At 40.6% G+C, this 13,814-nt stretch overlaps 1 protein-coding gene across 1 annotated transcript; it reads left to right on the forward strand.

The window, feature by feature from the left end:
- Positions 1-4,078: 4,078 nt before the first annotated feature.
- On the forward strand, positions 4,079-9,087 carry LOC129835315 (uncharacterized). The gene is made up of 6 exons (XM_055900900.1): positions 4,079-4,173; positions 4,295-4,642; positions 5,469-5,819; positions 7,556-7,660; positions 8,517-8,572; positions 8,822-9,087. Exons 1-6 carry the CDS (start codon positions 4,083-4,085, stop codon positions 8,975-8,977), a joined length of 1,107 nt encoding a protein of 368 aa, XP_055756875.1. The 5' UTR covers positions 4,079-4,082; the 3' UTR covers positions 8,978-9,087.
- The last annotated feature ends 4,727 nt before the right edge of the window (positions 9,088-13,814 follow it).

Genomic DNA, 13,814 nt, shown 5'->3' on the forward strand with positions numbered 1-13,814 from the left:
ACTGAAATTACTCTTTCCTTATTCAGATATCGTGTCTCAACTGCAACCACAAAATAGCCAGGTAATAGAAAATGTTATATTTACTTGATTTGTGTACATGACCTTAAGATAACAGTACTTGGACTAAGCTATTTTTTAGAAGTGTTTGTTTTGTTGATACAGTATTTGTATGTTTTGTGTAGTATTACTATTTGTTTTCTACAGGATCGGGGTCAGGACCCAGACTCTCTAAACTACACAGCGTTGAGATTCAGTCAGAAGAGGACAAGGAATATGAAAACAGCTAAAGGTCTAATAATGGAGATGGAACATGTTGTGTATGCTGCCACAAGATCAACAAAGAACTTAAAAATCTGTCTCCAAAGCTGATAAAAAAACGAGGGCAGTCGTAAAACATTAAAAACAAATACTTACACTAATTTCTATGCAAACTCACTCATGTTTTCATGTTGATTTCAGTGTAGCACTGATGAAGAACTAATGCAGCTGCTTTTTCCATGACATAGACTGAGCAGGTGAATCCAGGTGAAAGCTATGATCCCTTATTGATGTCTAAATTATCTTTAGTAAATTATCTAAATTATCTTTGGTAAGACCATCTTAAAACTCTAGAGGGTTGAAGAAGGATTTTAAAGCCTGGAGATAATGGAGACATGGATTGTGTGTATGTGCCATTCAGCAGGTGAATGGGCAAGACTAAATACTTCAGTGCCTTGGAACGGGATACGGTAGTAGGTGCCAGGCGCACCGGTTTGTGTCAAGAACTGCAACACTGCTGGGTTTTTCAGACTCAACAGCTTCCTGTGTACATCAAGACCACCCAAAGGACATCCAGCCAACTCGATACAACTGTGGAAAGCATTGGAGTCAACATAGGCCAGCATCCCTGTGGAACATTTTCCACACCTTGTAGTCCTTACCCCGACGAATAAATATACACTGAGTGTACAAAACATTAGGAACATAAGGATGTTCTGAGGGCAAAAGGGGGTTCAACTAAATATTAGGAAGGTGTTCTTAATGTTTTGATCGCTCAGTGTATATTGAATAGTTGTTTTAGAGTTGACTGTTGTTGTTGTGCTCTCCCCCCGCTATTCCAAGTAGTCAAAAATCCTCTTGTGACGGGCATCATGGTTTGGGCCCGAGGTAGAGTAGGAGGGAGCAGTGAGCAACGCATCACTTCCTGTAGTGTGGGAGACAGGAAGGAGCAGCTCAGTGTTGAGGGGGACCTGGGGAGAATCTCAATAGCATATTCCTCGCGTCCTCTCTCCTTCTCAAAACCCATTGGAGGACAAAGTCAGAGGGGAGGAACCTCTGGCTTTCTCATCCAAATGGCTTTGAGAAGGAGGTGAGGGGAGAGCACTTGAGGAGTATGCAATTGAGATTTTCTTATGCTGAGGTGAACAACACTGGACCTCTCGTGATAACATTTGTCTGAGAGGCAGTGGAACCACACTGATCTGTTGTTCTCGTCAACTCTCTCTCTCTCTCTCTCTCTCTCTCTCTCTCTGTCTCTCTCTGTCTCTCTCTCTCTCTCTGTCTCTCTCTGTCTCTCTCTCTCTCTCTGTCTCTCTCTCTCTCTCTGTCTCTCTGTCTCTCTCTCTCTCTGTCTCTCTGTCTCTCTGTCTCTCTGTCTCTCTCTCTCTCTGTCTCTCTGTCTCTCTCTGTCTCTCTCTGTCTCTCTCTCTCTCTCTGTCTCTCTCTCTCTCTCTCTCTGTCTCTCTGTCTCTCTCTCTCTCTGTCTCTCTGTCTCTCTGTCTCTCTCTCTCTCTGTGTCTCTGTCTCTCTCTCTCTCTCTCAAGCACACAATCTCTTCTCACCAATCAGGCCCCACATCTCTTTCCATCCATACTGACAGAGTAAATACCTGACCAAAACCGAACTACCCCAGGCTCTAGACTAGATTTGTGCACAATGTGGGAGGAGTACAAATAAAGACAAACATTTATCTACTGTTGTTATCATAATACAGTTGAATTTAATTGAATGCACTATGTACAACGATACTGTATGTTGCAAACCTGGGGATTGGGACACCTGCACACCACCATCTTCTGTTTAGTACAATAACCATACTTTAGTGGGCTATGTTCAAAAGACCATAAAATATGTTGTATGCAACATCTTGAACACTTTGAGCACTTGTAGGCCTCCTTCAGTCATAGTGCATCCATGATGTATTTGCATGCAGAGTGAATGCATCCATAAATAATAGACCTACTACTGTAATGTTGAGTGTACAGAAGCAGGTGTCAATCCTCTCTGCAGACTCTCATCTGATGCGTTTGCTGCAGATGTTACATCCTCGGCCTGTGGTCAGTGTCAACTCGCTGGTGTGAACAGGGATGGAAAACAACACACACCTCATACAAAGATCTCTGTGGTCAGAAGTTTCCACTCAACAACTAAACAAACAGACATCATGCCTTTCCACATTTGGCATAAACGTTTCTTTCTTAGGTACTTTTGATTTCACACCTCATATTTCCTGTGACATTGTGTTTTATGTGTTATAGTTTTCTACCAATGCAGTGTGATTTGCAATCAGATAATTTGACTCATTGTGTTTCTAAGGCCTGTGATGAGCCTTGTGATGTCTTTGGTCATCATGCACTTTTTCAATTTCTGTATTTGTTCTGAACAGAGGGATTCAGAAGAAGTTGATAACAAAATGTCTCAGCTGTAATTTGACCTCTTACACTTCTAGCCTACGGTTTTCATGTCCTCATTGTTTAGGAGGACAGGAGGGTGCAGTAAGAACATGCACTTATCAAGGCTTAGTTTACTTTTACCAAAACCGTTATCTACCTATAACATCAACTAAATGACAAATGTGCTTCCAAAATGGCACCCTATGTGCCCTGGTCAAAATAAGTGCACTATGTACTGTATCATCAACTAGATTCAGCCGTGGGCCAAATATTCTTGAGCGGATGGTCGGAGGGTGGAACATAATTACAAATAATTTGTAGACTACAAATTAACCGAAAGAAGCCATAACAGATATAATGTTTGACTAAAAAATAATAATTTCAAACGTTGCTTATATTTTTATACTATCATGTCGTGTCCCTTTATTATGCATGGGAATACTTGGGAACAGATTTCATAAATGAAAATCACTTGGAGCTGATTTCCTGGCGTTTTTTTAACTGTTTTTTTTGTCCAACAATGACAATTCCACACAGTTTTAATTATATTTTTTATTGCTCAGAAAACTTGGGGGGCCAAATAAAGCCAGATGGGGAACCCTGCTGTAAGGAATATGGTGCTCTTTCAGATGGAACCAAGGTTTCCACCCCCAGTTTCACCAAACCCTCCGTCTGAACAACACTCATCCCACATGTTTACAGAACACAACCTGTTGTTGTCACGACTTTCATCTTCAAGATGAAATAGTATGTTACAAATGGCATAACTGGAGAAAGTATTGGGAGTATAGAAATATTAAGGAGTACCTTTATAGGTGTAAGCTAAAGAGTAGATTTGAGGGAGCATAGAGCAAGATTCCCCCTGTTGGTAAGGGCCTACATTGGTCACTTTGAGATCAATGGAATGATAAATCATGTAAGGACAAGTGGAAACACTCCTCAATGTATGCATTCAATCATACAATATCACAAAAAAAGTGCATGAATAGTATTGTTTCTGTCTGATAGAAAATAATTTGCCGCAATGTCCAAGACTCTTGAATTAAAGTACTGGAGAAGGCATTCATAAGCAGTTGTCATTCTGATGAATAATGTTAATGCTACTGATACATCTATGAGTGAGTAGATAGGAGCTTGCCAATCATAATCATGTCGTATTACTGTAAAAAAGTGAAATTAAAGAACTGAAACGAGGACCAGGATGTTTCACATGGTCCATACGGTGTGTATATCTCGGTAGCTTTTCTGAAGAAAATTGAAACTTGTTGTGTAACATGAGGACAGAAAAAGGTCAGAGGGGAGGGTAAAGTTGTCCTGTTACGTGTCTTTACAGTTCACAGAGCAGCCAATCAGGCCTGTGGACCATCACCCAAGCCAAGTATAAAAAGACACCCATAACCCTCTGATTCTCACTCTCATCTGACACACAGGATGACTAGTCTACACATGAGATGCTATCGTCAGAGAAGGAATTATACAATAACCCAACTGTTTCTCATACTTTTACTGATGTTTAAAACAGGTAAGGCTGATCTAACTTAGCGTGTAAGGTTAGGGTTCAAGTCTGATTAGAAACAGCTGAGACAAAACCTGTAAAAAGTTAGTAAGAAAAAGTAAGTCATGAATGTTTTATTATTTTTAAGGGTCTCTTGCTAAAATCAGCCAGAGCGATGTCTTAAAGACTTTCCTGCCTGGAGACAGAGTTAATTTGGAATGCCTCATGTCAGAAGAAGATGGCAACTACTACAACTGGATCAAGATAATAATAGGACAAGCCCCAGTATTGATGCTGTCTCTTTACACTCACTCCAACACTGCAAAGTTCTTTGGAGAGTTTATCAACAACACCCGATTTACGGCAATGAAGAGTGGAACCAGTTTTGTGCTGACTATTTCAGATGCTAGACCATCAGATATGGGGATGTATTACTGTGCTGCACGCGATTACGATGCCATGATCTTCGGGAAGGGTGTGTTTCTGATGTATCGGGGTAAGTAACATATATACACTGAGTGTACAAAACATTAGGATCATCTTCCTAATATTGAGTTGCACCCCACTTTGCCCTCAGAACAGCCTCAATTCATAGGGCATGGACTACAAGGTGTCGAAAGCGTTCCACAGGGATGCTGTCCCATGTTGACTCCAATGATTCCCACAGTTGTGTCAAGTTGGCTGGATGTCCTTTGGGTGATGGACCATTCTTGATACACACGAGAAACTGTTGCGCATGAAAAACCCATCAGTGTTGCAGTTCTTGACACAAACCGGTGTGCCTGGCACCTACTATCATCACCTACTATCACCTACTGCCCATTTTGTCTTACCCCACAATCCATGTCTCAAAGCTCAAAAATCCTTCTTTAACCTGTCTCCTCCCCTTCATCTACACTGTTTGAAGTGGATTTAACAGGTGAAATCAATAAGGGATCATAGCTTTCACCTGGATTCACCTGGTCAGTCTGTGTCATGGAAAAAACAGCTGCATTAGTTCTTCATCAGTGCTACACTGAAATCAACATGAAAACATGTAGACATGATCTTGTGGCAGCGTACACAACATGTTCCATCTCCATTATTAGACCTTTAGCTGTTTTCATATTCCTTGTCCTCTTCTGACTGAATCTCAACGCTGTGTAGTTTAGAGAGTCTGGGTCCTGACCCCGATCCTGTAGAAAACAAATAGTAATATTAAGTGTTGATAATGTTTTGTACACTCAGTGTAAATTTATTAACATGTGACTATCAGGCTCTCCAAGCGGTTCTATTGTAATATATCAAACATTTACTAGAACCTTGGTTTTATTGTGTAAAAGATGTAGATTCCAGGAACCAGCATCTTACTCAGCAGTCTGTGTCTGAGTCAGTCCAGCCAGGAGACTCTGTGACTCTGAACTGTACAGTACACACTAAGACCTGTTCAGGAGATCACAGTGTCTATTGGTTCAGACATGGCTCAGGAGAATCCCATCCAGGAATCATTTACACCCATGGAGACAGTAGTGATCAGTGTGAGAAGATCCCTGAGGCTGGGTCTCCTACACGGAGCTGTGTCTACAACCTCTCCAAGAGGAACCTCAGCCTCTCTGATGCTGGGACTTACTACTGTGCTGTGGCCTCATGTGGGGAAATACTGTTTGGGAATGGGACCAAGCTGGATGTTGGAGGTATTTTGATTTTAAACTCTGAATTTAGATTTGTACCTGTCATAATTCAAGAGCAATCAAACTAAAATAAATGTGCTGATGAAACTCTAAATTGTTAAAGGGTGTAAGGCTAAGCTTACAAATGTAACATGTACAGCACCAGTCAAAAGTTTGTACACGCCTACTCATTCAAGGGTTTATCTTTATTTTACTATTTGCTCCAATGTAGAATAATAATGAAGACATCAAAACTATGAAATAACACATGGAATCATAAAGTAAGAAAAAAAGTGTTAAACATAGTAGCCACCCGTTGCCTTGATGACAGCTTTGCACACTCTTGGCATTCTCTCAACCAGCTTCACAAGGAATACTTTTCCAACAGTCTTGAAGGAGTTCCCACGTATGCTGAGCACTTGTTGGCTGCTTTTCCTTCATGCTGCGGTCCAACTCATCCCAAACCATCTCAATTGGGTTGAGATTGGGTGATTGTGGAGGCCAGGTCATCTGATGCAGCACTCCATCACTCTCCTTCTTGGTCAATAGCCCTTACACAGCTTGGAGGTGTGTTTTAGGTCATTGTCCTGTTGAAAAACAAATGATAGACCCACTAAGCCCAAAACAGATGGGATGACGTATCGCTGCAGAATACTGTGGTATCCATGCTGGTTAAGTGTGCCTTGAATTCTAAATAAATCACTGACAGTGTCACCAGCAAAGCACCCCCAAACCATCACACCTCCTCCTCCATGCTTCACGGTGGGAACCACAAATGCAGAGATCATCCGTTCACCCACTCTCTCACAAAGACACGGCAGTTGGAACCAACAATATAACACTTGGACTCATCAGAACAAAGGACAGATATCCACCGGTCTAATGTCCATTGCTTGTGTTTCTTGGCCCAAACAAGTTTCTTCTTCATATTGATGTCCTTTAGTAGTGGTTCTTTGCATCCATTCGACCATGAAGGCCTGATTCACGCAGTCTCCTCTGAACAGTTGATGTTGAGATGTGTCTGTTACTTGAACTCTATGAAGCATTTATTTGGGCTGCAATCTGAGGTGGAGTTAACTCTAATGAACTTATCCTCTGCAGCAGAGGTAACTCTGGGTCTTCCTTTCCTTTGTCAGTCCTCAGGAGAGCCAGTTTCATTATAGTGCTTGATGGTTTTTGCGACTGCACTTGAAAAGACTTTCAAAGTTCTTGAAATGTTCTGTATTGACTGACCTTCATGTCTTAAATTAATGGACGGTCATTTCTTTTTGCTTATTTGAATTGTTCTTGCCATAATATGGACTTGGCCATAATATGGACTTGGCCATAATATGGACTTCTTGCCATAATATGGACCCTATTTACCAAATAGGGATATCTTCTCTACATAACCCCTACCCTGTCACAACACAACTGATTGAAGGAAAGAAATTCCACAAATTAACTTTTAACAAGGAACTCCTGTTATTTGAAATGCATTCCAGGTGACTACCTCATGTAGCTGGTTGAGAGAATACCAACAGTATGCAAAGCTGTCATCAAGGCAAAGGGTGGCTACTTTGAATAATCTCAAATATAAAATATATTTTGATTTGTTTAGCACTTTTTTGGTTATTACGTGATTCCATGTTTTATTTCAGTGTTGATGTCTTCGCTGTTATTCTACAATGTATAAAATAGTAAAAATAAAGACACTTTTGACTGGTAATGTATATCTGTTTAACTGAGAATTAATATCAACAGCTTAATTTAAACCACAGGCCCTGCTGATCTGGTGGACACCAAGCTCCTGGCTCTAATCGTATCCAACATCTTGAGCTTGATCGCAGTCGTTGTCCTCCTCATCTGTGTGAGAAGGAAGAAAGGTTCTGTATCATTAAGGCCATATTGTGTTTTCATTCACATACCTTTCCAATATGATTAGATACAATGTGAGGATCATTACGGTAAAATGTTGCGGCAATAATAACCATGAAAGTGATTGAGGGGTGTTTTAAGAAAGGGTGTGAATGAATTAGTGGTTTTTATCTCAATATTCCTAATATTGAATTACACCCCCTTTTGCCCTCAGAACGTCCTCAATTAATCGAGGCATGGACTATACAAGGTGTCGAAAGAGTTCCACAGGGATGTTGGCCCATGTTGACTCCAAAGATTCCCACAGTTGTGTCAAGTTGGCTGGATGTCCTTTGGGTGGTGGACCATTCTTGATGCACACAGGAAATTGTTGAGTGTGAAAAACCCAGCAGTGTTGCAGTTCTTGACACACACAAACCAGCGCACCTGGCACCTTCTACCATACCCTGTTCAAAGGCACTTAAATATTTTGTCTTGCCCATTCACCCTCTGAATGGCACACATACGCAATCCATGTCTCAATTGTCTCAAAGGCTTAAAAATCCTTATTTAACCTGTCTCCTCCCCTTCATCTACACTGATTGAAGTGGATTTAAGAACTGACATCAATAGCGGATCATAGCTTTCACCTGGATTCACATGGTCAGTCTATGTCATGGAAAGAGCATGTGTTCCTAATGTTTTGTACACTCAGTGTATATAAAACAGAGGAAAATCATATTCTTGACAGCACTAGGCCTTTAATAAATCCACCGGGTATAGCTTCTAGGCTATAATTACATTTTTATAGAAAATGCAGTGGCACTGGCACATCCTGTCCCCAAAATGCACACTGTTCTAATAATTCTCATGTTTGTCAAGCAGGTTTGCCTCAACAGCCTCAAAGTGGTGTTACAGCCCCTTCCTGTCCTGACAAGGAGGTAGATGATGTTACCTGTGTACCTAAACCTTTATGAACAATTTATCACACTAAAAATAACATTACATCTGAAAAGGATGTGACAACTTGTGTAAAGAACAAAATAATATATTTCCACAAAATTGCATTGTATCGTTTAAATGAAAATGGCTAGCAGCCCAGTATTGTAATTCACTTTCACACATCTTTTTCAACTGTACACAGCACTCTACCTTGTGAGGTAGACTATCTGACTAATTCTCATCTACAGAGAGATGAGGGAGAGGAGATGAACTATGCTGCCATGAGTTTCTCCTCGAGGAAGACCAAGAGGAGAGCAGAACCAGAGAGACAGACCAGAGCGACAGACATGAATGTTGTTTACTCTGGGGTGAGAGGTCATCATGAGTGGAACTGGGATTCATGATTTATAATGCAATTTTATGATGCCATTTAGAGTGCATTGTAAAAGTAATATGCTGTGAACATAATTAACAGAAATTCTGCTAAATGTGTTTTAATAAACGTTAAAATATATCTATATTTAAGATGACTATTAGAGGGAGCATGTGATGTGTGTGTGTGTGTGTGTGTGTGTGTGTGTGTGTGTGTGTGTGTGTGTAAGGGGACTTTGATAAGGACGTGCCATCCTGTGCCAGAGCTATCTCGACTTCTTTGTTCTGTATGTACACAAACTATCCATCAGAGGGCAGTAGCCTTCCACAAAGGGAACAGACCACAGGCACACCAAAAGGAACTCATCACCAGTCAGTCATATGATGATGGCTAGCTACATCTTAGTAATTTAGCAGACACTCTTATCCAGAGCAACTTACAGTAGTGAGTGCATACATTTATCATACTATTTCATTCTGGTCCTCCCCATGGGAATCAAACCCACAACCAACCCTGACATTGCAAGCACCATGCTCTATCAACTGAGCCACATGGGACCTGATCCAATATAGTAGGATGGTATTTGCCATCTATATGGGTTTCTAGATACCCACAAAAGGAAATTATAAATTATCTCGACTCTTGTTTGGAAAGGACACTCAAACCAGCGTGAACAATCAAGATTGTGGTTTAAAATATGTTATTACAGTCTCACTTTTAAAACCAAGTATTCAAAAGTACAGCCACAACTATTTACAGTATTGGTTTTAATACATATGAATGCTCAATTAATTATATACTGAACAAAAATATAAACGCAACATGTAAAGTGTTGGGCCCATGTATCATGAGCTGAAAAAAAAGATCCCGGAATATTCCATAAACACAAAAAGATTATTTCTCTCAGATTTTTTGCACAAATTTGTTCACATCCCTTTTAATGAACATTTCTCCTTTGCTAAAATAATCCATCCACCTGACACGTTCGGCATATCAAGAATCTGATGAAACAGAATGATGATTACATAGGTGCACCTTGTGTTGCTACAATAAAAGGAATACAATGTTTTGTCACACAACAAAATGCCACAGATGTCTCAAGTGTTGAGGGAGCATGCAATTGGCATGCTGTGACTGTAGGATTTGTCCACCAGAGCTGTTGCCAGAGAATTTAATGTTAATATCTATACCATCAGCCGCCTCCTACATTGTTTTAGAGAATTTGGCAGTACATCCAACCAGCCTCACAACTGCAGACCACATGTAACCACGCCAGCCCAGGACCTCCACATCCAGCTTCTTCATCTGTGGGATCATGAGACCAGCCATCCGGACAGCTGATGAAACTGAGGAGTATTTCTGTCTGTAATAAAGCCGTTTTATGGGGCAAAGCTCATTCTGATTGGCTGGGCCTGGCTCCCCAGTGGGTGGGCCTGGCTCCGCCCCTGCCCAGTCATGTGAAATCCATAGATTAGGGCCTACTCTATTTTTAAATTGACTGATTTCTTTATTTCATTTGTAATTCAGTAAAATAGTTGAAATTGTTGCATGTATATTTTTGTTCAGTATACTTTTGTAACTTACCAGGGGCCTATAAAATCGAATCGGGTGCATTCACTAGGAACCAAATGTGCAAAAACACGAACCTGAACTTGTCTAATGACAAACGCTTGTTTTCGTTGCAAAATGTTTTGCTTCTGTGTACACTAATGAATACACCCCCACATCAATATGAATCTGCTGACCTGAAAATACTTGGTCCCTGCTTGCTTATGGATGGAATTATATCTAAAACACCTCTCACAATCACACCACACAAAATTTCAACCAAAATCATGTTAATTTAAAGGGCAATCTGGGATTCAAACAACAAAGATCCCACCACTTTTTTTTTTGGTTAACAGCTGAGGGATGGGGCTGGAGAAATGTAACCACTGAAATCCAAAGACAAGGGTTTTGACTGACCATCTCAGATCAACATTATAGTTTTGACCATATTTTGAAGTTATAGTTTGTTCACAATTACATTGTTTAAAAACAATGGAGTAAATATATTTGGCTCTGATTAGCTTATATTTTCAGTAGGACAGTAGAACTAAGGTCATGAGGTATTTCAGTTCTATTCCTCAAGAATCAATGGCTATATACAGCGCATTCTTAAAGTATTCAGACCCCTTGACTTTTTCCCACATTTTGTTACGTTACAGCCTTGTTCTAAAATTAATTTAAAAAAAAAAAAATCCTCAATACACAATACCCCATAATGACAAGCAAAAACAGGTTTTTAGTAATTTTTTCAATTTCATTTTAACATAAACAGAGATACTTTATTTACATAAGTATTCAGACCCTTGGCTATGAGACTGTTTACATTGATCATCCTTGAGATGTTTCTACCACTTGATTGGTGTCCATTGTGGTAAATTCAGTTGATTGGACATGATTTTGAAAGGCACACGCCTGTCTATATAAGGTCCCACAATTGACAGTGCATGTCAGAGCAAAAACCAAGCCATGACGTTGAAGGAATTCTCCTTAGAGCTCAGAGACAGGATTGTGTCAAGGCACAGATCTGGGGAAGTGTACCAAAAATGTCTGCAGCATTAAAGGTCGCCAAGAACACAGCCCGGCCAACCTCAGCAATCGGGGGAGGGCCTTTGTAAGGGAGGTGACCAAGAACCCGATGGTCTCTGACAGTGCTCCAAAGTTCCTCTGTGGAGATGGGAGAACCTTCCAGAAGGACAACCATCTCTGCAGCCCTCCACCAATCAAGCCTTCATGGTAGAGTCGCCAGACAGAAGCCACTCCTCAGTAAAAGGCACATGACAGCCCGCTTGGAGTTTGCAAAAAGGCTCCAAAAGACCATGAGAAACAAGATTCTCTGGTATGATGAAAACAAGATTGAAGTCTTTGGCCTGAAAGCCAAGTGTCATGTCTGGAGGAAACCTGGCACCACACCCCTATGGTGAAGTATGGTGGTAGCAGCATCATGCTGTGGGGATGTTTTTCAGCGGCACGGACTGAGAGACTAGTCAGTATCGGGATAGATTAACTGAGCAAAGTACAGAAAGATCCTTGATGAAAACATGCTCCAGAGCACTCAGGACCTCAGACAAAATTTTGTTTTGTTGTTGCCTGTTTTGCATGTTATTTTGTCATTAATACGTGTCACATATCAGTTTGCAAACAATGTTACAAACAACAACATTGACTTAATAAAGCCATATACCAACATGGTCTCTTTTTTCCTTTCTTGATTAAGGCAGCTGCAAAATGCAGGTGTTTCAGCTCAGTGCTTTCTGTGGTGGTGGTGGGGCAGCCAGCGGAAAAAATAGAGCGTAGGGGTTGGTAATGTTCTCTAATTGCGCAGTGATTGGCTCAGTGTTCTGTCTCATGGGGACACTATGTCACCGCAAAATCTACGGCGAGAGCTTGAAAATTCAAGCCCCTTGGGTGCTGCCATAGATTTACATTAGAAGTGCCCATCCAAGAAGGCTCAAGCTCATTGGCTACAAATAAAATAGTCAAATCACGTTATATCTACCGTAGCTTTGATTGGACTGATCATGTCAACATCATACTTTCAAAATCTTAGCTAGCAAGCTAGACAAGCAGTCATAATCATGAATCAAGTTGACAATCTACTGGCAAATCCTTGCAAATCCTTGTCATATGAAGACAATTTATAGATAAAACGTATCGGTGCTCATCGGCCATAAACAAGAAGGAAATAGCAAATTTAACAATGAGTGATTTGGAAGGAATCAGTGGCTAACTGCAAGCATTGCAAAGCAATCACTAGCCTGCTAGTCAGTGGATTGGATGTGTGGTTCAAGTCTGAGTTTAAGGGTCTCTTTCCAAGCTTAAAAGGATAAACATTCAACACCATGGGCCAGAAAAGGTTGAATACATTGGCCATGCTGTCAATCCAGCATGACTTCTGGCACATTCAAAACAACTGGAAACTTGGAACTGGGAAATCTCAGACTTCAGTGAGTTCAAGACAACTGGCAACTCTGAAAAAAACGAGACATCCAACTCGGAATTCCAAGTCGGTAACACTGGCCTCTTTCTAGAGCTCCGACCTGAAAATCACTGACATCATAATTTGACTTTGTTGTTTCAGAGTTCCCAGTTGTCTTGAAAGAACCATAAATCCAGAGAATGCCAAAATTTACCCACAAGAAGGACTGTCACACCATCTTCCTGTTCAAGTGAGCACAGCCCAACAAGGGGAGTCCAAAAATGTATTGTATAATGCTGCATAAATTATATAATATGCCAGATATGTATACTGTAGCTAAGAAAGTAATACTAAGTGTATGTTATGCAGTAAGCTGTTAGTAGCCCATGTACCTCACCCTAATAATTAGTCTATTGTTTTGACTTGGTGGTGCACATGTAGCCTATAGCCTGTTTTAGAGAAATGTCATCATCAAATATTGTAAGAGCTTTCATTGTCTGCTTACGTGCCCCCATTATTTATCCTACGGTTCTGACTTGGTCTACAGGGAAAATACTGTAAGAACGGCCCATTTTCTGATTTCTGTTGCTGTACATTTTAAAAGTGCTGAACAAATAGTTATATTTGCTATGTCTGTCTTAGCTCGCTCATTAATGTCTTAATCGAAATGACAGATTTCCTCTTATTTGCTCATTGTTCCCTTATGCCATAGTTTGAGAACAATGCCTGGATTTCATCCTTGTCTGCCTCCTTGAAGCAGTGTTGTATAAAGCCTGAGGTGAGAGGGGGAAAATATCAAATGATGAGACTAGGAGGCAAAACCCCCCTCCCCAGGGCCACTTATCCAGAAAATGTTGTTGGCCCATTTACTAAAACCTTTAAATTACTTACTGACTATAGATAG

This window comes from Salvelinus fontinalis, chromosome 36 (genome assembly GCF_029448725.1).
Source record: "Salvelinus fontinalis isolate EN_2023a chromosome 36, ASM2944872v1, whole genome shotgun sequence".
NCBI classification, from domain to species: Eukaryota; Metazoa; Chordata; class Actinopteri; order Salmoniformes; family Salmonidae; genus Salvelinus; species Salvelinus fontinalis.

What these genes read in the sequence shown, in the direction of transcription:
- LOC129835315 (XM_055900900.1), top strand. Translation starts at nt 4,083, where the DNA reads ATGACTAGTCTACACATGAGATGCTATCGTCAGAGAAGGAATTATACA. An exon ending in TGTGTTTCTGATGTATCGGG is followed by an intron (nt 4,643 to 5,468) that starts GTAAGTAACATA and finishes ATTGTGTAAAAG; the next exon opens with ATGTAGATTCCAGGAACCAG. An exon ending in CTTCCTGTCCTGACAAGGAG is followed by an intron (nt 8,573 to 8,821) that starts GTAGATGATGTT and finishes TCTCATCTACAG; the next exon opens with AGAGATGAGGGAGAGGAGAT.